The sequence below is a fragment of the Leguminivora glycinivorella genome, chromosome 15 (genome assembly GCF_023078275.1).
Source record: "Leguminivora glycinivorella isolate SPB_JAAS2020 chromosome 15, LegGlyc_1.1, whole genome shotgun sequence".
NCBI classification, from domain to species: Eukaryota; Metazoa; Arthropoda; class Insecta; order Lepidoptera; family Tortricidae; genus Leguminivora; species Leguminivora glycinivorella.
The window spans coordinates 6245178-6272584 of record NC_062985.1 but is presented as its reverse complement, the minus strand read 5'-3'; the positions used below and the strand labels follow the sequence as shown (position 1 = coordinate 6272584).

Sequence of the window (27407 nt, the reverse complement as noted above, 5' to 3'; positions counted from 1 at the left end):
TGACGGTCGGCCTTTTATAGTAGCCTCGTTCGTTTATTTGATATTCGAAATGGTGCACATATCTTTGAGGAGTTACGGACGTATCATACATTATGAAGATTACGCCAAGCGTGTAAGTGTTTTTTACAAGAAGATTAATACTTGCATAAGAGTGGTCACTAATACGATTTGGGCAAAATATACAATAATCAGTGCTCTTACAGTGCAGTTGTGCAGTTTACTCTATCATCCCTATTGTAGCTTTGTGTCACTCTCCATCCCTCCAACTATATCCATTTAAAAAATCACGTTAATTCGTCTCTCCGTTTTGCTGTGAAAGATGGACAAACAAACAGACACACACACTTTCTCATTTATAATATTAGTATGAATATGAATAATACGTAATGGGGCGGCAAAGCTAATTGGCCTATCCATAAAATACGCTCTGCACAATTTTTATCTTTTTCTCTAGATACGAGAGAGAGAACTAGCGGAATCAATAGCGAGCAGTAGCGAAGAGTACTTGAGGCACGCTGGCGACTGGAGCCCGGCGGATAGCTCCGACACCAACAGAAGCGGGTCCAGGTAACTTATTCAAACTTTATACAGTCTATTTCATTTTCCAGCCCATCGAATTCATCTTACTGAAGAACCTCATTCAAATACGTGATGCTATCTGGGTAAAGGGACCTTATTATCGATGGCGCTTACTTCCCACGGCGTCGTTTTGTATACGAACATCGTTCATAACGCTGGAAGATAAACCCAGATAAAGTCTGATATTTGTTTACGGGAACGCCGGCAATGCACGGCACTCTATAAAAATAATCAATACAAACTCCTCGGGTTTTATTTTATACACTCGAAATTACAACTTAATAACAACTATACATTTTATTCTCGCTAAATTAAACGCTAAATAGAACTCGAGCATTGACTTGAAATTTCTAACGTGTAAAGTAAATCAATCTTATTTGTCTTCCAAAATCTTGATAAATCTATCTTGCATCGCGTCAGCCCAATGACGAGAAGCGTGATAAAGTACACGATATGTTGACATCGGTGGTTGTCTCCCAGAAGAGGTTCGCCGGCGGTGTACCAGCGCAGCCTGTCGAGCACGACGCTGGAGCCGCCGCCGGGCTCGCCGCGCGCGCTGCTGTCGCTGCCGCCCGTGCGCCGCGACCCCGCGCGCGCGCGCCCGCACGCCACGCCCAACGGTGAGCCCACACGCACACAGTACACACAAACCTTACTGACTCGTCCCGTTGTGACGACCACATGTCTGCCCGTCCATTGGTGGGACGTAGACGCGACAGCCCGCGCCGGAACCGTCACAGCCGCAAAGCACACGTGTGTCAAGTAAACACACCTCCCTTCGCTAAGTATCGTAAGATACCCGCGACCGCGCATTGATATGATTGACCGTTTAAATTTAGGTACTAAGTAGGTATTCGATTTCTCGTCTTGTTATATTTCTTCCACCTATTAGCTTTTTTATTGATCTCTGTTCTGTATTGGTCGAAGCTATTGGTGCATGTTCTATTCGGTAGGGATGTAGTAGAGTTTAATAAATGAAACACATGTTGACTCTCCAAGGCATCAATATGTAATGTCGATTAGAATACAGATAGAATAAGCTGATCATTATGAGTAATACAGTTTCCATATATAAAGCATCTAGCCTACTTAATCTAATTAGGTATGCTTACACATCACACCTTCCCCCTATTTTTTTTTTTTTTTTTTTTTAGAAAAGAAAAAAAAATATTACACAAAAAAATCATGTTTAACAAACTTTCAAATTAACCTACAATAAAAATACAGGTCAATCACTTTTATGTGTTATTGTATACGACACGCTCATAGTTATGGTGAGGTGATTACTCTCTTAGGTTACGATAACAATAATATAATGAAATGTGACGCACACCTGGTGCACCGATGAGTCAATGATTATGACTAACTTATTACTAGCATAACTCGTTACATAAAATAAGGAATAGTTCTATTTTTATGGATTACATTTTGTTTATTTCCTATAGAAACTTTTACATTAACATCCATGTCTTCAATAACAGAGTATGGACCTAAATACACTGGGTCCATTTTTTCACGTCCTTCTTTTTTCACTAATAATAAATCGCCTATTTTATACTTAATTGGATTACATGTTTTATCATATCTTTCTTTTCTTAACTGCTTTGACATAATTAAATTATTTCTGGCGTCTTCCTGAGCCTTTTGCAATCTATACCTTAAAGCTATCGGATAATCATCGAAGTTATACACAGGATCTATATTATTATTAGTTATATTAGTTGGTAAATTACAAAGTTTTCCGAATACTAATTCGAAGGGAGTATACTTAGTTTCAGAATGCATAGTCGTGTTATAACTGAAGCACCAGAATTGAAGCCAGTTGCTCCATTCGTGAGCCTGGTTATCCGTCTGGATTCTGAGGAAAGCTCCCAGGGCCTTATGAGAGTTCTCCAAAGAACCGAGACTCTCATGGTGATATGCCGTGGATTGTATCTGATTTATTTTTAACAATTTACACGTATTTCGCATAGTTGAAGAAATAAATTCAGAACCTCGGTCTGTTGCTATCTCGCGCGGGATGCCGTAATGTAAAATAAAACCTTCAACGAATGCTCGCGCGACCGTTTCGGTCTCTTTATTGGGTAATGGGTAAGCCCATACGTACTTAGTGAGCTCGCACTGTATCGTCAATATGTAACTATACCCGTTGTTATCTTTAGTTAAAGGGCCAACTAGATCTAGATACACTTTTTCACATGCCGATGTGGCTGTGGTAGTAATAGACATCGGTTCTTTTATGTGTTTATGGAATTTTTGCTTTTGGCATTTATCGCATTTTTTTACAAAAGCTTTTATGTCATTTTCCATGCTTGGCCAGTAGTAGTGACGTTTTATATTATTCGTCATCCTACGCATACCCGCGTGTCCGCTAGTGGGTAAGATATGAAAATCATTCATGATGACTCGCCTGTCATCTTTATTCTTTACTTCTTTTGCACCCTTTATAATACATAGTCGTGGCCCGGACCACTTACTTATATTTTTTATATGTTGAGCTAGCTCTTTGATAATCTTTTCATTGTCTTTGTTTTTAATAACGCATATTTCGTTAATGTTTATAATATTGCAGAAAGCTTCCAATTCCCTCATGAAGAAAGCTCGTTTCATACATGATAGGGATACTGGTGCAACGCTAATAAGTGACAATGAGGGTGTATATACAAACGTATTGTTTCTGCTATAAATACAATCATTCATTTTCGCACACTTGCGATACTCTTCTGAATTAAAACTTAATTGTGTTGAATTGTTAGGTTTTTTTAGAATTTCGGCCACGTTTGGGTGATCAATCCAACCGTTTTGGAAATCCGTAGTGCCGGCATTTTTTTGCCTTTCTTTCTCTTCCATTCGCTTCTTTTGCCCACGTGTTGTTACGAACATAACTCTTTCACTCATGTCTTTCAGCTGTTCACTAGTTATCTCAACCCTTGATAATGCGTCTGCAGCCACATTATCTTTACCTTTCAAATACTCTACCACAAAATCGTACTCCTGTAAATACAATTTGAACTTGGTTAGGCGGCTGGAGGGATCCTTCATGTTAAATAAATAGACTAACGGCCTATGATCCGTAATTACTCTGAAACGTCGTCCAAATAAATAAGGTCTGAAATATTTTATTCCCCACAAAATAGCTAAAAGCTCTTTCTCAATGGTGGGATAATTTTTCTCCGCTTTGTTCAGGGGTCTACTGGCGTAAGCAACAGGTAAACCATCTCCGTTTGATAAAACGCAGCCTATCGCTATCCCTGACGCATCGGTGTGTATTCTAAACTCGTTATCTTCTGAAAAGTTAGGATATTGTAGCAATGGTGGGTTACTCATTGCTGTTTTTAGGGTATTAAATGCATCTGAACATTCATTAGTCCATACAAAGTCTACGTTTTTTTTAAATAAATTATTTATTGGCTGAGCTATTTCGGCAAACTTCGGAATAAATTTTCTGTAATAGTTCGCAAACGCTACGAACCTTCTAGCTTCATCTTCATTTTTTGGAGTTGGATAATTTTTAATCGCTAAAATTTTGCTTGGATCTGGTTTGATTCCATCTGACGTAACTAAATGGCCTAAATATAAAATTTCCTTTTTTAGAAACGTACATTTTAGTGGGTTAAGTTTAAAGTTGACTTTCCTCAGCCTCGAAAATACGTCTATTAAATTTTTGCTATGCTCCTGAAGATTTCGTCCCATGACGATAATATCGTCAAGGTAAACGATACATTGTAAGTAATTCAAACCCGTCATTGCAACTGCTCTGTTAGGTATGTATGAGTGTGTGAGTGCGCGCCGCTGTGTTTGTAACCTGTTCTGCATGTATATGATAATAAACCAGTGTTAAACTAGCTCGTGTGTTTGACGGTCGTGTACCCTCCCGTAGCACCCCCCGCGCAGATCTAACACGTGGCGACGTTCGGACTCGCGTTTTAATATAATATCACAATTATGGCCACTACGGGAGCAACGTTTGGTGTGCTTTCTACTTTTGATCACACTTCGCAGGACTGGATCAGCTACAAATCTCGGCTAAGTCAATGGTTTATTGCCAACGACATAAATGATCAGACCGATAAGTCCGCGGTCAAAAGAAGAGCAATTTTACTAAGTGCACTAAGCGAATCGTCGTTTAAGTTAGCTAGTGACCTGGCATTGCCTGACAAGGTGGAAGAATTGGAATATGTCAAAATAATTAAAATTTTCGACGATCATTTCATACCGAAACGACTGGGTTTCGCGGAGAAGTCCACCTTCTACTCGGCAACACAACGACCAGGCGAAAGTCACACTCAGTGGGCAGCCAGGATTAGAGGTTTGGCGACACATTGCGGGTTTAAAAATTTGGAAGAAGCCTTGCTGGATAAATTTATCATGGGCATGGTGGCAGGACGCGAAAAGGATAAGCTGTTCGCCCAAAATCAAGAGGACCTGACCCTGGCCAAGGCCATCGACTTGGCAGAGAGCGTACGGTGCGCGCGGCGCGCCACCGCCGCGCAGGCTCCGGGGGCGAGCGCAGCGGGCGCCGGCGCCGACGTGGCGGCGACGGGCCCGGACTCCGTGTTCAACATCTCCAAGAAGGAAAAATGCAGTGTTTGCGGGTTTACCAATCATAAATCTAATCAATGCGGCTACAAAAACTATAAGTGCAAAAAGTGTAACAGGAAAGGACATTTACGTAAGATGTGCACGTTCAAGGACGCAGTGAAGTTCGTAGAGGAAGGGTATGAGGACGAAGGAGACGACGGTAAGCAATTTTATAATATTCGGTGCTTAAAGGGCAAGCCCATGACGGGACGTGTTCAAATCGGTGATCTGTTTTTGGAGTTTGAAATAGACAGTGGGGCGGCGGTAAGCATTATTACTGAAAGGTTCTACAATTCCCATTTTAAAGAAATGCCATTATCGAAAACAAGTAAACAATTATTTGTTTACTCGGGCCATGTTATCGTTCCGATAGGTATTATTACTGTGCCCATTACATATAACGATGAAACCCATTTGATTACCTTACATGTAGTAAAAAAAGGGGGCCCGCCAATTCTTGGTAGAAATTTTATTCGCGCATTTGACTTGGAGCTGGCACGGGCGAATCGCGGCGTACACGCCGTGAGCGCCGCCCCCGCGCCCGCGCCCGCGGCCGCGCCGCCCGCGTCGCCCGCGCACGCCGAGCGCCATTGCGAGGAGGATATTATGGAGGAATTGTCCTTAAAGTTCCCTCATGTCTTTTCAGGCAAATTGGGGAAATTTAATAAATATACCGTCGACTTAAACCTCAAACCGGACGCTAAACCGATCTTCTTCAAAGCTAGACAGGTGCCTTATGCTTTAAAGGAAAAGATAGATAAAGAATTAGATAGGTTAATTGAATTAGGTATTTTAAAACCCGTCCAACACTCTGAATACGCGTCACCAGTAGTGCCAGCTTTGAAGAAGGACGGTAGCATAAGGCTGTGTGCAGACTACTCCGTCACTATTAATAAACAGTTATTAATAGATCAATATCCTTTACCTTCTGTTAACGACTTATTATCTAAACTACACGGGGGCGTACAATTTAGTAAAATAGACTTATCAATGGCATATAACCAATTTGTCCTTGGAGAAAAGTCACAAAACTTGACATGTATTAATACTCACCGGGGTTTATATATATATACGCGGTTAGTGTTTGGGCTGGCATCTGCTCCTGCCATTTTCCAGCGTGCCATGGAATGCGTACTTGCGGGGATAGATGGAATAATTTTTTTATTGGATGATATCCTAATTACGGGTACAAATAAAATCCAACATAAAGAAAGGTTAACCGCGGTATTGCGACGTCTAGAAGACGCGAATCTAACCGTTCAAATGAGCAAGTGTGAATTCTTCAAGGACGAAGTTTCTTATCTAGGTCATGTCATAGATAAACACGGGGTAAGGAAATCACCGGACAAGGTTAAGGCTATTTTGGAGGCGCCTAAACCCGAAAACGTAGCTCAGCTACAGTCTTTCTTAGGCCTAGCCAACTATTACCGCAATTTTGTACCGTCGGCATCTTCAGTTTTAAGCCCATTGTACGAATTATTAAAAAAAAATACTAAATGGGACTGGACGTCTATCCATGACGACGCATTTAATAAAGTAAAAAATATTCTTGCTTCAGATAGTACTTTAGCCCATTTTGACCCCAGTGCTACCTTGATTTTAACTGTAGACGCGTCACCGGTGGGCTTGGGGTCCGTTCTTTCACAGAGGGGCACTGACGGAGTGGAAAGGCCAATAGCGTACGCTTCCCGTACGCTTACGACAGCGGAAAAAAAGTATGCGCAAATTCAGAAGGAAGCTACTGCGATTATTTTTGGAATTAGGCGTTTCCACCAATACTTATATGGTCGGTCAGTTCCATTTGTGTTGCGGACGGACCACAAGCCCCTACTCTCAATATTCGGACCCCATAAGGGCATCCCTGAAATATCCGCTAACAGACTGCAACGTTATGCGATATTTTTATCAGCCTATAATTATACAATCGAGTATATAACCAGTAAACAAAACAGTGCTGATTATCTATCGCGAGCGTGCCTTCCGACTCGCGGGGCGGCAGGGGCGGGGGAGGCAGGGGAGGCGGGGCGCGGACGCACCGCTGAGGAATGTGAGGTAAGAACCGCTTACGTCAATTTTGTGGTTGAGGGTAGTTTGCCCGTGACGCTGGCCGACCTCCAGCGCGAAACCGACCGCGATAAGGTACTTAGCACGGTTAAGCAATATGTCATGAATGGGTGGCCTAGGAAGACGAATGATAAAGAATTAAAACCATATTATTATTGTAGATCGCAGTTGTCATTCGAAAATGGATGTTTGATGCGTGGGCATAAGGTTGTCATTCCTTCGTCATTAAGGGACAGTATTTGTAACGAATTACATAGTTCTCATTTCGGCATAGTGAAAATGAAGGCTTCGGCGCGGGCGCGGCTATGGTTCCCCGGCGTAGACGCGGCGCTGGAGCGGCTGGCGGGCGCGTGCGGCGTGTGCGCCGCGCTGCGCCCCGCGCCGCCGCACGCGCCGCTAGCCAGCTGGCCGATGCCTCCGCACCCATTTTATCGACTACATATTGATTTCTTGGGCCCGTTCAATAATCACGTATACCTAATTATCGTTGACGCTTATAGCAAATGGGTCGAATGTTACAGTATGTTGACGTCGTACGGGTCGAGGGCTGTTATTGAGCGGCTGTATGATTATATGTCACGATTTGGCGTACCTCACACTTTAGTGAGCGATAATGGCACTTCTTTTACTTCCCAAGATTTTAGTATGTTTTGTGCCGTTAACGGGATAAAACATGTTTTGTCCCCGTTTATCACGCTTCGAGCAACGGTCAAGCGGAATCACTGGTAAAGGTCATAAAGAAGGGGTTAAAAGGTATTATTCTAAGTAGCCCCAATAATAAACTAAACCAGGCAAAAATATGGAAATTTTTATTTGACTATAGGAACTCCAAAAACAGTACCACAGGTAAATCACCCGCCGAATTAGTATACGGCCGAGAGTTACGATCGAGGCTAGATTTGATAAATCCGTTCGCACCGTCTCCTTCGTCCACAGACCTCATTGAAAATGTGGAACAACGTCAGTCCTTACAGGCTAAATATTACAAAGGAGTTCAACGACCCAATTTCAAAATTAAGGACAACGTGTGGTTAACAAAATACACTAATAATAATAAGAAGATTACTTGGATCGAAGGTATCGTAAGAAAACAGATCGGGAAAGTCATGTACCTAGTTTATGTACCACAATTGGACTGCGAGTTAACCAGACACATAGATCAACTGAGGGCTCATCCATTCCCCATACTAAGCGACAACTCGCAGTGGGATCCCGACGTCGTGCCAGACATACCGTCGTCGACGTCGGCGCCCGCCACGCCGGCCGCCGCCGCCGCCACCGCCACCGCCGCGCCCTCCACGACGAGCGCGAGCGCCGCGAGTACTGCACCACCTGCTGCTGCGGACCCGCTCTCTTCACAGCCACAGGAGGGAGAGAGGCTGGATGAGACTGCCACACCGGCAGACCAAGACCCGGCTCGGACCGAGGGTTCGACAACGCTTACAACGCCGCCTGCCAGTATTAGGCGACGTTATGCGATAAGCCCCCAGTTTGCAACTCCCACGCAAGATTACGATACCGAGGAGACAATCAGTGATTAGTATTAAGGTTTAGGTATTAAGCTCTAGCTATAAGAGGGAGGAGTGTTAGGTATGTATGAGTGTGTGAGTGCGCGCCGCTGTGTTTGTAACCTGTTCTGCATGTATATGATAATAAACCAGTGTTAAACTAGCTCGTGTGTTTGACGGTCGTGTACCCTCCCGTAGCACCCCCCGCGCAGATCAGATCTAACAGAGTGAGGCATACTTCGCTGGCATAAACAACAAAATCTCCCGCGACATTAATGGGAACTTTTACAAAAATTTCACTTCGCGAAGGTAACTCAATGAATGATTGTTCGTTACTGCTATGTGTAGAGTAAACGCGTACCGGTATAAAGGATGTGCGGTTACCGTTTTTCAATTTCAAAACGTCCGTTTCAAAATCTATATTGCCTCTATATTTTTTTAAGAAATCCTGACCCAGGATCCCGTCCGCGTCAACCGGTAAATTTTCAAAAACATGAAATTTGTGACTAAATGATTCATTTGTCTCATAAAATAAATCGAGATAGCTGTAACCAACAGATGTAATTACACCGCCTAGCCCATTTACGTTTGTTGTGTGTGGGTGAATCATCGGAGCTGTTGGTCTTATCGAACCATATTTGACTGCACTCAATGACGCTCCGGTGTCCAATAGCCATGTCAACGACTTTCCATTTACGTGAAGCTGAACTGAATTCACGTTACCGAAGGCCATAATATAAGGTAAGGTGTTAGTTACGAAAAAACTGAAGATCAGACGATCTGGCTGGTGACTCGTTCGTGTCATTGCACTCACGAGCCGTGTTTACGTACTGCTTATTATGGGGCTTACGGGGTCCGAAACCGTTACCATTATGCCCGTAGCTCTTACGATATCCATGGCCGCGTAAACCACCCCTGAAAGCGCCACCGCCTCTGCCTCTGGGCAAGTAGGAAGCGCGTCCTTCGGTTTTCCTGTACTCGTACTGCGGGTGTCTCGCTGCACCTACCCTACTGTTGAAATATACATTTCCACGACCCGAAGCTATTTGGGCTCTTGCACCCCTACCGCGCACCGCGAACACCTGCTCTGAGGGTGTTGGTGTCATCGCAATCTCTTCATCCTTAGCACCCTGTATTGCGTCTTTAAGAGACGTGTAATTGCGAGCCGATATTACCGTACTTAACCGGTCATTTCGCAAACCACTGGTAAACCTGTGAATAGCCTGCCTTTCATTAAGGGGTTTTAGAACACTGTAAGCACTCGAATCACCATTGGCTTGTGAAATTGTCAGCTTGACAAAAATATCCTCTAAATCTCTACCGAACTGCTCTATACTCTTTCCCGCCTGCCTAGCCGTCTGCAACTGTTTCTGCAAAGCGGTATCCGACCTCCGAGTTAGCAGATGAAGTTTCATATCTGCAATTAAACTCGCTACTGTGGTATAGGTACCTGTTAACCGCAGTTTTGCATTGTAAGACAAACGTGTTTTCAAAACGAAATTTATCAACACCGGGATGTCAGCTTCGACTATCATTGTCCCATACAACTCTATGGCGTCGATTAATTGCAAAGAAACCTTTTCAGTATCATCCATGACGGGCAAAAGAGAGACTGCCGTCTTCAAGTCGAAATTCGATTTGGAACCCATGTTTGAATTAATTAATTGTTGCGATTCCCCGAACAGTTGCAATATTTTAGCATATGCTCTTTCGACTTCCGCAATATACTGTTGTACCTTATTGTCGAGGGGCACTTCCCCCTTTTCTACCTTTGAAATATAAATCTCTAAATAGGCATTATACTCGTTATAAACCGACTTTGCTTCCGAAAATTTTTCCTGCCCTAACTTCTCGCTTCTTCTAACTGGCCCAAGCTTAAGCAAATATTCCTTAAAATAATTAATGCGCTTATAAAATTCTAAAACATCTGGCATAACTATAACGAGCCTTAAGCTAATATAACGCCACACGATAAGGTCTACAGTCCATAGGAAAATAATTCACTACACTTACATGATTTCCCGGCAGGCCGATGAAAGTCTTTGTCACTTCACTACACTTACATGATTTTTCCGGTAGTCCGATGAAAGTCTTTGTCACTTAGTTCGTGGTAGGACACTCACACTGCTTTGCCGATCCGCAGCGCTCCAGGAATCCCCACGACAGCCGCTGCCCGCCACCTTAGACGGACGCACGCCTGCGCATCACCATAGCAGCCGCCTGGCGCTCGATCTTCTGCGTCAGACACTTGTGGATCCTTTTCCAGACGAGATAGACGAAGATAACGGTGATCATCACTCCCATAGCCATCGTTATGTATGATTGCCCATCCGCGTGGCTGATGTCCTGACTCGTCCTGGCGCTATTGCCCTGACCGGCCTGAGCTATGATGACCTCTTCCTTCTCCACTCTAGACACAGTTTTCCCCATCTTGAAAATAGCAAACCGACGAAATGCTGCAGAGAAGCCTTAGTGGTCGTAGTTCCTCAACACGCTGACACGCTTTGGCAAGGTCGCCATGTATTGGTCGAAGCTATTGGTGCATGTTCTATTCGGTAGGGATGTAGTAGAGTTTAATAAATGAAACACATGTTGACTCTCCAAGGCATCAATATGTAATGTCGATTAGAATACAGATAGAATAAGCTGATCATTATGAGTAATACAGTTTCCATATATAAAGCATCTAGCCTACTTAATCTAATTAGGTATGCTTACACATCACAGTTCGGCCCAAAGGTTAGCCGGCAGAGAATGCCTTCTGGCATTAAGTTCGCCTTCTGGACATTATTTTACTGTGCAATAAAGATTAAATGTGAGTGTGCACGGGAAAACGTCTCACTTTATCGATTGCTTTAAGGCTGCTTTGTCTGTTTATTCATATAAAGATACAAGTAAATCTCGCCTTAATGGTAACCGATAAAGTGGGACGTTTTACTAAATACACTCACAAATAAAATAAATTAAGTCTAATGTAAAAAAAATACAATAGATTTTAAAACTAAAATTTTCCCGTTCAAGTTAATTAGCAAATTTTGTTTTGCATTAAGCTCATTAGGCAGTCTTATCGTATGCTACTGGGAGTCTTTTTGCTAATGTGTTTACGTTCAACTATTTTTTGTATTTTGTTATAAATGAAAATGCAACTATTCAATCAGTATAGTAAATATAGTGATGAAAGGATGTCAGTGCGAGTAGTGCCGATTGACAAACAGTCGAGTGAAGAGAAATGTTTTGCGTATCTTATGTTGTTCTGGGTGATCCTCCTCCTGATGGGATATGTGAATGTGTGTATTAAGTTACTATTTTATTACTTCGGTGAGTTGTGCGTTTACGTTTATATGCCTTTATTCATAAACTTCATCACACTTTTTTCGTCTGCATTTGCAATGTTTGCAAAAAAAAGCACACTAATTTTTTCTCTCAGTGTCAGTGTTGATATTGGGGATATAAAGTCTTATTTTTCAATGTTTGCGTTTAATTAAAAAAACATTAATTTTGTCCCTCAAAGGACATACCTACATCAGGTGTCAGTGTTGATTTTGGGGACATACAATCTTATTATTTTTTTGTAACATATTGGTTAATTTGCTATAAGTAGTCCTAAAGGAGGGATATGTATTATGTACCTAATGCAAAAGCGAATTATTAAGTTTTCGCTTCAAACAGGTTTTGAATGCATTGCTATTTTTTCTTTTTTTCACTCTATCAGATATTCCGTGTCGATCTACATATTGCTGTAATCACTTTGCTGCTCACTCCGTGCACGGTAGCTATTTCAACTCGTTGAGAGAAGTCGCACACTTAATCACCGCGGCGCCTCCGATGGTATCGAATATCGATCACTTAATCAAGCGCGGTTGGCGCAACTGGCATCTAAATCGTATATGGACTGGACGTGTACTGAGTAGGTTTATCAAGTGCAGATGTTCTGTAACTGATACTTCATTGTAAGAATATGATAATATTGTGATTGTTGCAGCGTGTGCCACCATCCAGCGCTCGGTGGAGGCGGACGGGCCGCCCGCCGTGCCGGCGAGGGCCGCGCGCCGCTCGCCGCGCCGCGCGCCTGATCAGCCCGACGCCGAGCACAACGACCACCACGACATCAAGCGGTACGTATCACATGGCACTCTACAACAGGTTTCTTAACTCGCTTTCATCATTTTCGCAATGACATGGACTACTATAAAAATAATTTTACACTTAGGTCACGTCAAGTTCAGTAACTGAGCTACTGCGGACCCCCGTGAAACTTTATACAGACCCCTAAAGGGTCTGTGGACCTCACTTTAAGAAACCCTGCTCTAAAAGTAGGCTCGCTCCACCTTCTGCCGGTTACATACCGAGTTCGTAACAACTTGCAACGTTAGTTCGAAACACGCCTCGCATATTTTTAAGTGAGGCTCCCTCAGCTTTAGTTTTAGTGTTTATGCAAACACACGATTTTATTAGCATATAATTGCTACTTAATCTTATAGTTTCTTACGAATTTTGATTTCTTATGTGTCATTAAACATCACTTAGAAGTTTACAGTTGCAAAATAGGCTTAGAAGTTACCATATGCAGAATGCGCTTTTTGAAAACGCTCGCAATATGCTCCGTCCGGCGCTAACGCTGCGCTTTCAAAACGCGCATGTGTGGCTGAGCTCATACGAAAAAAACCTATTAGAACAACCCAGCCATGTATAAAATTTTGTCGTAACAATACTTTTTTGCACTCCACAAACCTTGCTACGAATGAATAAAAATGTTTTTGATTCAACAGGGCGGCGTCAGAGATGATGGGTCCACTACTAGAAGCACCTCCACTGCGCGGTGAAGTGCGGCGCCGCAACTCCGACCCGGAACCGCGGCCCGCAGACCCGCGCTCCACAGACTACATCGGACAGACCACCAACGGGCTCTTCCGGATAGCGGGCCACAGGTACTGGCTAGCTGCCACCTTATTCCCATACTTAGCCGCTCGTATCGACGATGACAGATGAAGGAAGTGTTTCCACTGCACGGTGTTATAGGTATAATAGGTAGGATCTATGGGTAAACTTTGTTGCAAAGATCTAAAAACTACTACAAACTGACTTGACACTCGAGCTTGGCAACCACCGAGGCGTCCGACACGTCTGAAGGTTCTCATCTTACTAGAAGGAATTATCCGTTCACCGGGTAAAAACAACACCATTTTTTCTTATTGGGCTCCTTTTTTATACTACGTTGGTGGCAAACAAGCATACGGTCCGCCTGATGGAAAGCGGTCACCGTCATATATGAACGCCTGCAACTCAAGGAGTGTCACGTGCGCGTTGCCACCCCATTAGAAACTTGTACATTCCTCTTTGCTGTGTTAAGTACACAGCAAAAAAGAGTGTACAAGTTCTAAGGAGGGTTTGGGTTGCCGACGACTCAAAGGACAAAAGATGGAACAAGTTAGTTCCGTAGGTCCTTCCGTCACCAGCACACCACACCCTCGTTGAGCTCTGGCATCCTTACTCACCGGCAGGAACTATGAGTAGGGTCTAGTGCTATTTGGCTGTGGTATTCTGTAAGGCGCTCCTTACTCGCTCTAGGCGTAGAGGACTCACGGTACTCCGCCTACACCACCTAATATTGTCATTGGATCTAAAACTGGCAACTTTACCTTCCAGGTTTCGGAAAGGCACGCGGTTCGCAAAAGGCGACAAGTGCGTGTACTGCCACCAGGCGATCGACGCGTTCGTGACGCAGGGCCAGCGCTGCATCGACTGCAAGCAGCTGTACCACACCAAGTGCATCCAGAACAAGGGCGTCATCACCATGCCCTGCTCCAGCCCCGTCGCCGCGCCCGGCCGCGGCCGGCACAAATACAGGTACGGCTTTCATCAAATAAATAGTGCGTGGAAGAAGTGAAACTTCGTAATGGAAATGAGAATAGAAAGGGGTATTTCAAAATTCAAGTTGGCTACACTGGGCGTTAAACGTTTTCTGTCAGTTGAAATTCGCATTAGAAGCTTTACTTCAATAAAAGTAATTAAGAAAATAAGGATCGATGAGAGAAGATTAACGAAGAAATTGTATGAAGGGTGAGTGCAAGGATCGGGTGATAGTTGAAAACCTAGGCGAACTTTTCTCGACAAAGTCGGGGAAATATTTCCAGGTCAGAAGTACCCGAAACCGAGCATGTATGAGGAACGTTATGTTATGAAAGTGAGCGAAGCTAACGAATAACAAAGTGTAATAATTTCGTCTTTCGCCCGGTTGCTCCCTTCCAAATGTGTGTTGATTGCTTAATTTTGTGTATTTTCACAGAAAACCACACATGGGCGCCGATCACAAAAGTTCCTCAAGTACGAACTTCAACCTCACGGGCACGTCCGAGTTCATGGACCGCACGGACAAGATCATCTCTGACGCCAACGAGCTGCACGCCATGCAGAACTTCATCACCAAGAAGATCTTCCAGATGGAGTCCAGTGAGAACGAGAAGCAATCCGAGGTGAGTCACTAGCTAGAGAAACGAAGATGTGCCGCCAATAAGCAGGTTCAGGAATTTATTCTACCTTTAAAACGGGATTCTTGTGTTGTTACTTTCCTTTTAACCTCCTGGGGCTCAATGTCCTAATACTAGGACAAAATACCTACGATGGAATTTGAATCTACGTTAATTAGAATTGAGCTGCTTTTGTTTTGATTCGTTCGATTTTCAAAAAAATAAAATTCAGCCCTGTTTTATAATGCCATTGATTCAAATTTGATTGGCAAATTGTTTGTATGGTGGGTCGCTAGATGGGATAAGTATGTTTCCAGTTGTTACACCGTAACACCTTGGCCGACGTCTTTGACTGCTCCCAATTATCAGTGCTATCTTTTAAATAAGAAATATAACAGAGGATTACTCAATTTTTTCTAACCTCCGTCCGATTTATGAGAACTTACTAAAACTTCCCCATTATAATACTAATGCTAAAACATTACATCCACAGGTGGACAGGGTATTCAAGCACGCGCTACGCGAGTTCAAAGACAACCTAGTAGCGACGTACAGCGTGGTCGAGACTCGCGGCTCCGCGCTCAAGTACAAGGACCTAATAGGCAACTTCCTTCACGTTATGGAGACGGTGTGCGCGCGCGAGGGCTCCACGCTGTCTATTACGATGGGTGTCAACGCTTTTAGAGGGTTCATGGACGAGTTTATGAGCCAACATGATGTTGATAAAGGCAGGACTAAACGGAAAAAGGATAAAAAGAGAAAAGTAAGTACCTACTCTGGGGGATAAAGACCCGATCGCTTGCGTTATAGTAGTCAAACGCATTGTGTTACAGTAGCAGTTACGTTTCGCACGCTGAATCACCATGAGTGTCGACAAGTCCATTTATGTACCTATTATTAACAGTAAAACGCACTGAGTCTTGAATTATTAATTTATTTCCACGTAAAATGTATGACAGCACTTAGACCGACGCTGCTACGATCCAGGGCGGTAGCCATCTTGACTTCTCGTCCACCCACTGCCGAGCTGTCAGCTCGGGGACGTTCCGAACTACGCTAACAGATCGGCCATTCGACCTTATCCTTTGCCCACAAAGGAAATCTCCCACGCGTGGGCCACTGAACTTCACCACCAGTCCACCACGCACTTCGCAGCTCAGCTCACCAGTGGCAGTTAGCCCACTAGTCCGCTAACTCTGCGAAACAACCAAATTCATGTGAATGCTTTGCCCGAATGCAAGCCATTGTTTCAAGAGGCTTTTCATCATCCTTCCAGAATACCAAACCCAGATCCGTTCAGGACACTAGTAAGTCTCTCACCAAATTATTGTTTTCGTGAGAATAGATACATTCTAGATTTCTATTCTATCAGTATAAGAAAATACACCCACAAGTCACTTCTACTGTTTCCATAGCTAAACGAGAAAACTTATAAGATATTTTCAATCAAGGCTCAACAGACCTTCAATTATCCAACGTCGAAAATTATATTTAAGAACTACTTGAAATTAATTCAATCATAAAAATTATGATGCATGACTTGCATGACCTTCAGACCAGAAAAGTTATAGGTGCATATGCACCACGCTGTTATAACAAAAACATGGAACGGGCTCACGTCTGACGTCAGTGATGTAGAAGATGCGTGCTTCACGCAGGGTCAGCACAAGACACTCGCTCGGCTCGGTGGGCCTCGGCTGTACACCAAGCGCCTAGCTCCACGTCTACGGCAGCCTCCAATCCAAAGATGCGTGCTCCACGCAGGGTCAGCACAAGACATTCGCTCGGCTCGGTGGGCCTCGGCTGTACACCAAGCGCCTAACTCCACGTCTACGGCCGCCTCCAATCCGAAGCATAGATATTAACCAGCCATTATAGTCTCTCCAATTCTGTAATTCATATTATTAATGTTACACGTGTTCCGTTTTATCACAACGAACAATATGATTTCAGAATAACCGTGCATTTCATAGTCCAACCTGAACTGTGAAACATTATTACAATTTACATCTTATCAACGGGCTACAGAACATTACACAAACAGATCATAGTAGTCTGTTGTCTTGTCTCAATACCAATTTTGTATTGACCAAAGTTAAAGTAGTCATTGACCCTCAAACATAACTAGGGTACATCTAAACTTTACTCGTAATTAATGTTGTGTTCTGCCTTACCAGCACCATACGTGTTACCGACTATCCTCAATGTTCATCTCAGGCCCATGCCGCAAACTCCATCGAGTTCACAGTCACCGCCACCGCGCAATAGCAGCCGTATCTTGCGACTTCGTCACGAGTGCAGAGACTGCAGAGAATGACGTTATCCACTTCTCTCAGTCTGGCATACACAGTAGGTACAGAACTTCTCCGCCCAAAGCATCATGGGAGGTAACGCCACACATGGCGTCCTGAAAATAGACGTCACCGCAAGAAGCGTCGTGACTACAGACAAGTCATGATTGACGACCCGAAGGCGTCTTGGAAACAAGCATCACCGCAAAAAGCGTAGTGACTACAGACAATACCGCACCAGGCGTTCATGAAACAGGCGTCACCGCGAGAAGCGTAGTGACTACAGGCAACACCGCACACAAGCGTTAATAGAACAGGCTTCACCGCGAAAAGCGTAGTGACTACAGACAACACCGCACACAGGCGTTAATGGAACAGGCGTCACCGCGAGAAGCGTAGTGACTACAGGCAACACCACACACAGGCGTTAATGGAACAGGCGTCACTGCGAGAAGCGTACTGACTACAGGCAACACCACACACAGGCGTTAATGAAACAGGCGTCACCGCGAGAAGCCTAGTGACTACGGGCAACACCACACACAGGCGTTGATGAAACAGGCGTCACCGCGAGAAGCGTAGTGACTACAGGCAACACCGCACACATGCGTTAATGGAACAGGCGTCACCGCGAGAAGCTTGGTGACTACAGGCAACACCACACACAGGCGTTAATGAAACAGGCGTCACCGCGAGAAGCGTAGTGACTACAGGCAACACCACACACAGGCGTTAATGAAACAGGCGTCACCGCGAGAAACCTAGTGACTACAGGCAACACCGCACACAGGCGTGTGAAAACACATATCACCGCTACAAGCGTCGTGACTACAGACATCACCGCACACAGGCGTGTGAAAACACATGTCACCGCTACAAGCGTCGTGACTACAGACAGACATCACCGCACACAGGCGTGTGAAAACACATGTCACCGCTACAAGCGTCGTGACTACAGACATCACCGCACACAGGCGTGTGAAAACACATGTCACCGCTACAAGCGTCGTGACTACAGACAGACATCACCGCACACAGGCGTGTGAAAACACATGTCACCGCTACAAGCGTCGTGACTACAGACATCACCGCCAGAGGCGTGTGAAAACACATGTCACCGCAACAAGCGTCGTGACTACAGACATCACCGCCAGAGGCGTGTGAAAACACATGTCACCGCAACAAGCGTCGTGACTACAGACATCACCGCCAGAGGCGTGTGAAAACACATGTCACCGCAACAAGCGTCGTGACTACAGACATCACCGCCAGAGGCGTGTGAAAACACATGTCACCGCAACAAGCGTCGTGACTACAGACATCACCGCCAGAGGCGTGTGAAAACACATGTCACCGCAACAAGCATCGTGACTACAGACATCACCGCCAGAGGCGTGTGAAAACACATGTCACCGCAACAAGCGTCGTGACTACAGCCAGCTCCGCCCAGAGGCGTGTGAAAACACATGTCACCGCAACAAGCGTCGTGACTACAGACATCACCGCCAGAGGCGCTACAGGCATCACCGCCCAGAGGCGTGTGAAAACAACTTACTTCATCCTCTTGGGAGTCTCACGCTGACAGCTTACTGTTCAGTACTTCTCATTGGCAACCGCGACCATGCCTTGTCGCGCTCAGCCATGTCAGCATTTCTCACTAGCAGCAATGCCAGCAATACTCCAAACCGAACACATACTTGCATATGTTTCCTCTGAAACCATACTAAAAGCAGTAAATTGTTCCACACAATGTAGCACCATTGGCTTTATGTTGTTTCATATAATACTACCGTGTTCCATTACACTAATATTTTACTCAGCTTTGAAAAGATTCCAAAATCCAGAACCTCAGACTTCAAATTATCCATGTTTACTCAGTTTCAGTTGGACATTAATTCCTTTAGGTACTCATACCAGATGTTATTCATAAAATCAAGCCACCAACAGTGTTAGAGCACTTAACAATACATAACTTACTCCAACATTTAATTGGGAAATAGAAATTATACAGTACGGCCTACAGTGGCAAATTATTACTTGTGCAGTTTAGCAGCTTGTGCAGCATCAATCATATCATACCATTGGTCCAGTAAAGGACCCAACACTTAGTTAACCTTTTGTATAAAGATCACCATGATTAATAATTTTGTCAAAATCAGACTACTGCACACTCACTTGATTAAATTGCAATGGGCAACAACAACCTTAAGTATCCGTCTCACCATTATTTCCCACTTGAAATACGTTTACAGTCTTTCAACAAGCATATTTATTTTTATCTTGTATGAACTTTACACAACAGCCTCACCAGCTAACACCATGCTTGCTTTAGTTTATGTGCCAATTTTCCATCACAAATACTATCTGTGAACACAATGTAAGAACACACACAGAGACAAATAATACTTTGATAACAGTAATCACCATACCATACTCATTTTGCATGAATAAAACTCTTATAAGTTTTTTTGTAAGTTGAACATGTGTTATAAACACTTGGCCATAATAATTATGATCAATTCATCCTCTGTTTCTATCTTGTGAAGCAAGCAGTAACTATTAGAGTCACATTTTGCATTGTTCAGGCCTTCATTCCACTTTCACAATGATCAAAGAACATAATGTAAACATACACTAATACAACAACTTTGATAACATTAAATCACCATACCATATCCATTGTGCATGAATAAACCCCTTTTGCTATTATTTTGTACTAGCCATTCATTGATCATGTGTTACAAACACTTGACCACAAGGTTATCAATGTAACCCTTAATCCATTCTTGTGAAACAAGCAGCAACAAGCAGTGACTACTACTGTCACATTTCACATTGCGCAGACCAATATTCTATCACATTTACTATCTGTGAACATAATGTAAAAACACACACAGAAAGACAAGTAGTACTTTGATAACAGTAAATCAGTATACTGTATTAATTGTGCAGGGATACACCCTCATCACTATTATTTTCTGCTGGTAAAACTGTCCACATGTGTTGCAAACACTTGACTACAAAATGCTTAGTAAATCCACACTACTGCTCTTGTGAACCAAGCAGCAATTATTAGTATCACATTTTGCATTTTGCAGGCCAACATTCCACCACAATTGCTATCTGTGAACATTTAAACACAGACATGCTCACAACACAAAACAATACTTTGATAACAATAAATACCCATACTTTACATGTGTACTTTGTTGATATTCTGCATAAATACTTCTTATAGGCACACCTCATCATACCTTTTGCTTTAAGACTAATTTGAGATGTGTTCACATTCCCACAACTGTTCAACAGGTAGCGGTCAGTTTTCTCATGATTCCTCTTGCGGAATCCACAATTCCACAGCCATTGCTGAACTTATACTTGTATTTGTTAAACAGGTCAATATTACACTATAAGTAATATCTGTAAACATAATGTGAGCACACACACAGAGTACACAGACACACATCTCAAAACAATCAAACAGTAAGAAATAGTAACAATATTCAAAATCACACCAACAGACTTACTATACTTTCAGCAAAGTACAACATTTCCTTCATGCCAGTCAATAAATGACAATGTAATAATAAAATCACTCCTTTCACTAAGAGGAACTAAGCTGAATAATTAATCATCAATCAATTAAACTTAAATGGGATCATAATAAAATGACCATTGAATTTTTGTTGTAGTCTCGGGTAGTCACCAATACTGTTGTCATCGGCAACATTACTGTACCGCATTAGGTACTATCAAGTGCCAACCACTTTTATTTTTAACATCATACATTTTTTTTTTTAATTGAAAGTATTTACTAAATGTAATTTTAAATGACTTAAATATCATGCTATAACTTCCTCCGCTGATAGGCGAGAAGCTAACTTGTCTAATATGGCTCCGGTAAACCTTCAGCAATATTACACTCACATTCGCATTACCTTACCTCAGTGGTTACTAAAACTTTACTGAACACATCATAATCATTATTCAATATTGAAATCAGTCTTCAATACACATCACAGTCATCAAGATAGTCTCATCTTCAAGATACCAATTTCATATATTGTACACTTACTAAGAATACTTATTCTTAGACTTGAAACCATAAACCCTTGCTCCTTGACTTGCAATAATTATTGTGTAACACAATTTTATTATGATCACTTGTATAATTTCCCAACAGCACAAACTAAACCATGTGCAACCCATCATTAATGAAATATCACACTTTGCGCATTTTAGGTGAATGTTCACCGAGTTCACTGTACACATTTTATATTTATTATTTCTAAACATGTATAAAACATAATATCTTAGAGTAGTACCTGCTTTGTTATCCATAAGCAGTTCACTTTGTTACCTTGTAAGCCAACATCAGGCTGGGACGGGATCTCAGTCATGTTGATTATTACATCCAGATATTTTGTTTCACATCATTTTGTCCCAAGGCATTCATATTTGTACCATCATCAAACACCGGTATGCCATGGAGTTGAAGTTATCATTTCTGTTCTGTAAATTAAGCTCAAAACCAGCACAGCCACTCTAAGACTAGAGTGGTATTATAATAAATACCAATGCATGTTGTGCATGCATTTATGTAATAATAATGTATAAGTTTCATACCAGAAACACACCAAATGATATACACCAACTTCAAAATGTACATTCCTGTTAGTATTTATCTACTGGACTTCACACAATAAGGATCAAAGTCCATTATCATCTTACGCGTTAGGTTATTGGTGCGTAATTGTTTATTACAATTTCTTGACAGAAAACGTTCACGTATTTGAACAATTGAACATACCTGTATTCAGGGATGGTAATAGCCACATCCAACCAGTGTAACACATTCGTAATCGAGTGTTATTGCCTCGACTCATGCTCGTAACTTACCGCAGTCGCCAGGCGACAATTTTGTTGTACTTGCGTACTTTTTCGTTATGAAAATATCATACATTTATTGAATAACTTTTCAACAAACCATTTAACACTTTCGCTACCAAGAACCCGACTGTCGGGCACACCGCTCGTAGAAGCGTAGCCGATTACATGGGTTTCCCCGTATGTAGCGAAAATGTCGTAGCGCCGCGTAGAGCCCGGTTTCGAAAGTGTTAAACACTTCGCGACTCAAAACTTAATGCATTTTACCATTATTTTACCAAAGTGCGTACGCGCCCATTTCGCGCGCAAATGACGCTTCTTCAAACAGTTCGATTATTAACTAATTTGACCGAAATACTACGTAGGCATGAAATTCAGAGATCGCACTTCTGAATTATTAACAGTAAAACGCACTGAGTCTTGAATTATTAATTTATTTCCACGTAAAATGTATGACAGCACTTAGACCGACGCTGCTACGATCCAGGGCGGTAGCCATCTTGACTTCTCGTCCACCCACTGCCGAGCTGTCAGCTCGGGGACGTTCCGAACTACGCTAACACTATGTAAATCATTTACCTGTCGTAGCATAGCAGAAATTCTGTGTCAACTTTCAATCATCGGTTCCGTCTTTTCCAGGTGGACGATCCAATACAGTACAAAGGGCACACATTTATTCTCTCTATGATAAACATTCCTACGGAGTGCGAGATCTGCAAGACGTTCTTCATGTGGCCTATAGAGCGCTCACTCATTTGCCAGACGTGTAAGCTGGCGTCACACAAGAAGTGCTATATGAAGGTAAACAACTAATCCTATGATATCCATCTTCGACTGACATCATTAAAGGTGAAATTATCGCCGAGTATTGAGTGAATATTCCATATAATTTACTAAATTAAACCAGGTACCCGTAAAACCTATGCGGCGATTTCAACATTTACAAAGCAAGACGAAGATAAGGGGTTTTACGGTTTCACAAATGATTAGAAATATGGCTGTTCCCATTCATCAGACAAATTAGCAATCCATATTGGGTTTAAGGAAATTAGGCTTAAGAGACCATTTATTTTTAAATGCATACAGAAATTACATATAACCTTTGCAGGTATCAACGCAATGCCGCAAAGAAGCAGGCGCGCCCTCCGCCGCTATCGTGGGCGCCGTGGACGCTGGCGGTCGAGAGCAGCTCGGCGTGTGCAAGCGGGGAAAGGTAATTCGTAATATTCGTATAAATCCTGGCAAGGTCGCCATGTGAGGTTGGGATTGCGTGACTGCTATTGTTGATTGCGACCTAAAATACATGTTAAGCGAGTGACCATAAAGCTTGTGAATTCAACTGTAAAATGAGTTAAGTGACTTGAGTATGCCTCAAGATAATTTAAATTTGAAAAAAAAAACAGTTTTTAAAGGAATACCTTGTTGTTTATTTCCAGGTGTTTGGAGTCCCTCTTAGCGAACTGCCGACGGGCGACAGCAACATCCCGATAGTGGTGGACCGCCTCATCACCACCATCGAGATGACCGGCCTCTACACCGAGGGGCTCTACAGGAAAAGCGGACTCAGTTCCAAGGTACACTCTAAAATTAACCTCTTTCCAGGACCGCACTGTAATTTGAACCATAGGTTGGAATATTAAAGTTCAAATTCTTCTTGCCCTTATGTGATAGGTACATTTAATGGTTAGTCATTTGATTTGCCTTCAGCTTCTTTGCAGATAGGATAGGGTTAAATTTCGTATAACTCCGACACGGTTATGTCGTGACACGTGACCCCTCGTGCGGCCTATTTTTTTCCTTGACGATCTCCGGCAATCAGCTCATGTCGGGCTTACCATTTTGTACTGAAAACTTACTGCGGCAAAGCTACACGCTAAGCGCGAAAAACTTAATATTGTTCTGCCGCGCGATGGGTCATGACTATGATTAGCTGTCGAACATTATAAACACGAAGTGTATGATGTAGGTGCGGGAGCTACGGCGTTTGCTAGACGAGCGGCCCGAGGAAGGCGTGGAGCGCCTCGAGCTGTACGCGGTGCACGTGCGCGCCTCGGTACTCAAGGGCTTCTTCCGCGACCTGCCCGAGCCGCTGCTCACCTTCGACCTGTACGACGACTTCATCATCGCCGCCGACATCTCCGACCCGCAAGTATGTCGTCACATCACTAGGCCTTTTGTTTCAACGATAAACTAAGAATAGAGCTAAGAGATGGACGCGCTAGCGTTGCAAGTGATGTTCTAAAATATGACGATAGTTTTAAAAAATTTAGATATGGCCTTAGTATTATTTACCGTCTTCCGATTTTGACTTGTTCCGCTGGACAGATTAACGATTCTCCGTACAGGTTTGACTGAAAAGCCCCATTTTTCACATTGACTTTACAAATACTCAAATGTTTTACATTCCATTTTTATTACAAAATGTTTGATTTTCACTATTGGTATTGTTTACAGGAACGAGTATCCAGTATATTTACGATTCTAAGAAAGCTACCCAAACCTAACTTCGACTTAGTGGAGAGGCTAATATTCCATTTAGCGAGGGTAGCATTAGGGGAAGAAAATAACAGGTAAGCAACAAAAACTCATCTCTGTATATTTTGCTTCGGCTGCAAGATGTGAATATCCGATTGTAATGGGCTGTGCGATGACTGGAAAGCCCTATTCTGGTACAAATGCGTGTTGACCGATTTTCAAACTGTAGATTTGTTGTTTATACGAGCAACCTGACTCCTGACCTGGACCCTTTGTACAGGCTGTAAAAAAAGAGTAGAAAATAATAGGGGCGCCACTGTCTATGTAAACCGTTTTGCATTGGAAACTATTGAGTCACTTTTGTGTCAGAACAGTAAGCGACACTTACTACAATAGAATACTTATGACAATAGAAATTAATTCCATTTGTATTATTTTTTGGCAAGCTGTACTCCGTACGTTAAACATAATATAACTTGTTCAGAATGGGCCCGAACGCGCTGGCGATCGTGTTCGCGCCGTGCATCCTGCGCACGCACAAGGTGCAGCCGGCGCAGGACTCGCTGCACGACATCGCGCGCCAGACCGCCTGCCTCGAGGCCATCCTGTCCGACAAGATCCGCACCGTGAGTACACATTATATCGTCAGGTCACGACCGAAACACGCTCGTTACCACTACAAATTCGTATCCGTAGTGAACATTGATATTTGATACCGTATAGGTGGATATTTTTCATAGAAGCGCTTGTAGCCTAGCGGGTTCGAACCCCGGCTCGCACCAATGAGTTTTTCGGAATTTATGTGCGAAATGTCATTTGATATTTGCCAGTCCCTTTTCAGTGAAGGAAAACATCGTGAGAAAACCGGCCTAATTCCAATAAGGTCTAGTTTACCCTTCGGGTTGGAAGGTCAGATGGCAGTCGCTTTCGTAAAAACTAGTGCCTACGCCAAATCTTGGGATTAGTTGTCAAAGCAAACCCCAGGCTCCAATGAGCCGTGGCAAATGAGCCGGGATAACGCAAGGAGGATGATGAGGTCGATATTTTTCTTAATTATTTAACGTGTTGTGCTGGTGAAGCGTGAAGAAACGTGAAGTAACTAAACGCGTTTACAAATATTAACGTAAAGTTTTTGTTTTACATCCGTGTAAGAGTACGGTTTGATATCCGGAATGTCTTGAGAAGTTACGTATTATAATTAATAATCCTTCTTATCTTGAAATAAACTTCTGCAAGAAACTCGAAGCATTCGTGGAGAGCCTCCTAGACTAAGGGCCAGTTGCATCAACCACATTTGACAGACACATCATCGTCAATCAGCAGACGTCTATGGAATTTCCCATACAATAAAATTTAACGAACGCTTTAACGGTGACAGACGGTTTGATGCAACCGACCCTAACTCGATTGAGGCTAGCCACTGAAGCACCTTACCTTATCCGTATTTACAGCAACTGATTGTATATTTCGCAGGTCCGCGGCATGCTGCAAGACATCGCCACACTAGACACCGCGTGCCACACGGCCACGGACCGGCTGTCGTCGCTGCGCAGCGCGCAGCCCGAGGAACGCAGAGAGGAGCGCCTTCTCGTGGGCCACATCTGCGAGATACAGAAGGAGAAGGCCATACTCACCTCCAACCTGCCCACGCTTATCAGGTACAGCTTTTGTCTGTCAAATCTGCTCTTTGTACACGCTGTGTAATGCGTCCAGTTCTGGCGAATGGAGCCATAAGTCCTAACGGTCCTTAGGAGGACATCAGCGCGGTTGGCAGGATATAAATACATTCACCAGTTCTTGAAACACTATAAACCGTTCATGGCATACAAAAAAGTATGAAATAGGAATAGTTACTTTGGCTGTAAATATGAAAACACGTATTTGAACAATTACAGTATCGGCATATTTATTGATGGCCCAAGTGTATTTCTTGCTTTGTAAATAACCTCAATAAACTCAAATATTTTTGCTTTTACAGGTAAAACGTCTCATACGTGCTACTTTTTATACGTTTATAGTACTAGCGTCTATGTATAATATGCGATGCCTCGATACCGATACCAGATGCCTCGTAAGAAGACGTGTCATTAATAATGTCGCCTCTAAACTCGTGTCGCTTCATGTCGCCATTATGTTGCATGACAGCTCCGAGCTGTACTCTGCCCGCCTTATAAACTAAGCCTTATAATATATTGTGCCTAAGCCCTATATAAAAAAATCTAAGCATTTAATAGGTTAAGTGATACAGAAAGTGTCCAATTACATTCCTAAAATATTGCGATTTCACAAACCATTTTCTTGTAAAATCTAATATTCGTGTCCCTAGTTTGACAGCTGATGATTTTCTGGCATTTAACACTACATACTTCTACAGTCAGTGATCACAATCAGTTCGTATTTATTGTATATTATATACTTTTGAAGAAGTTATTGAGCAAATTGAAGAGATTGGCTTACAAATCTTACAATCCACAATGTTACAATACATCTTTCCTAAGTGCGACTAATTTCAGGACTATTTGGGAATGCGACCCCGAGCCCTTTCACATTCTCGG

At 42.9% G+C, this 27407-nt stretch overlaps 2 protein-coding genes across 2 annotated transcripts in view; both read left to right on the top strand.

Moving 5' to 3' along the window:
• LOC125234179 (unconventional myosin-IXa-like) overlaps positions 1 to 27407 on the top strand; it is a 73212-nt gene that overhangs the window by 31124 nt on the left and 14681 nt on the right. The window contains 14 exon segments of the mRNA XM_048140386.1: positions 455 to 567; positions 1060 to 1199; positions 12715 to 12847; positions 13502 to 13660; positions 14379 to 14579; positions 15019 to 15205; positions 15693 to 15962; positions 23017 to 23178; positions 23486 to 23590; positions 23814 to 23951; positions 24344 to 24526; positions 24832 to 24947; positions 25337 to 25478; positions 26326 to 26510. Coding sequence (XP_047996343.1) covers positions 455 to 567; positions 1060 to 1199; positions 12715 to 12847; positions 13502 to 13660; positions 14379 to 14579; positions 15019 to 15205; positions 15693 to 15962; positions 23017 to 23178; positions 23486 to 23590; positions 23814 to 23951; positions 24344 to 24526; positions 24832 to 24947; positions 25337 to 25478; positions 26326 to 26510 — 2234 coding nt within the window.
• On the top strand, positions 4342 to 8896 carry LOC125233927. The gene is made up of 2 exons (XM_048140099.1): positions 4342 to 5320; positions 8190 to 8896. Exons 1-2 carry the CDS (start codon positions 4525 to 4527, stop codon positions 8201 to 8203), a joined length of 810 nt encoding a protein of 269 aa, XP_047996056.1. The 5' UTR covers positions 4342 to 4524; the 3' UTR covers positions 8204 to 8896.

Excerpts from the sequence above, each read along its gene's own strand:
- LOC125233927 (XM_048140099.1), top strand. The coding sequence starts at position 4,525 with ATGGCCACTACGGGAGCAACGTTTGGTGTGCTTTCTACTTTTGATCAC.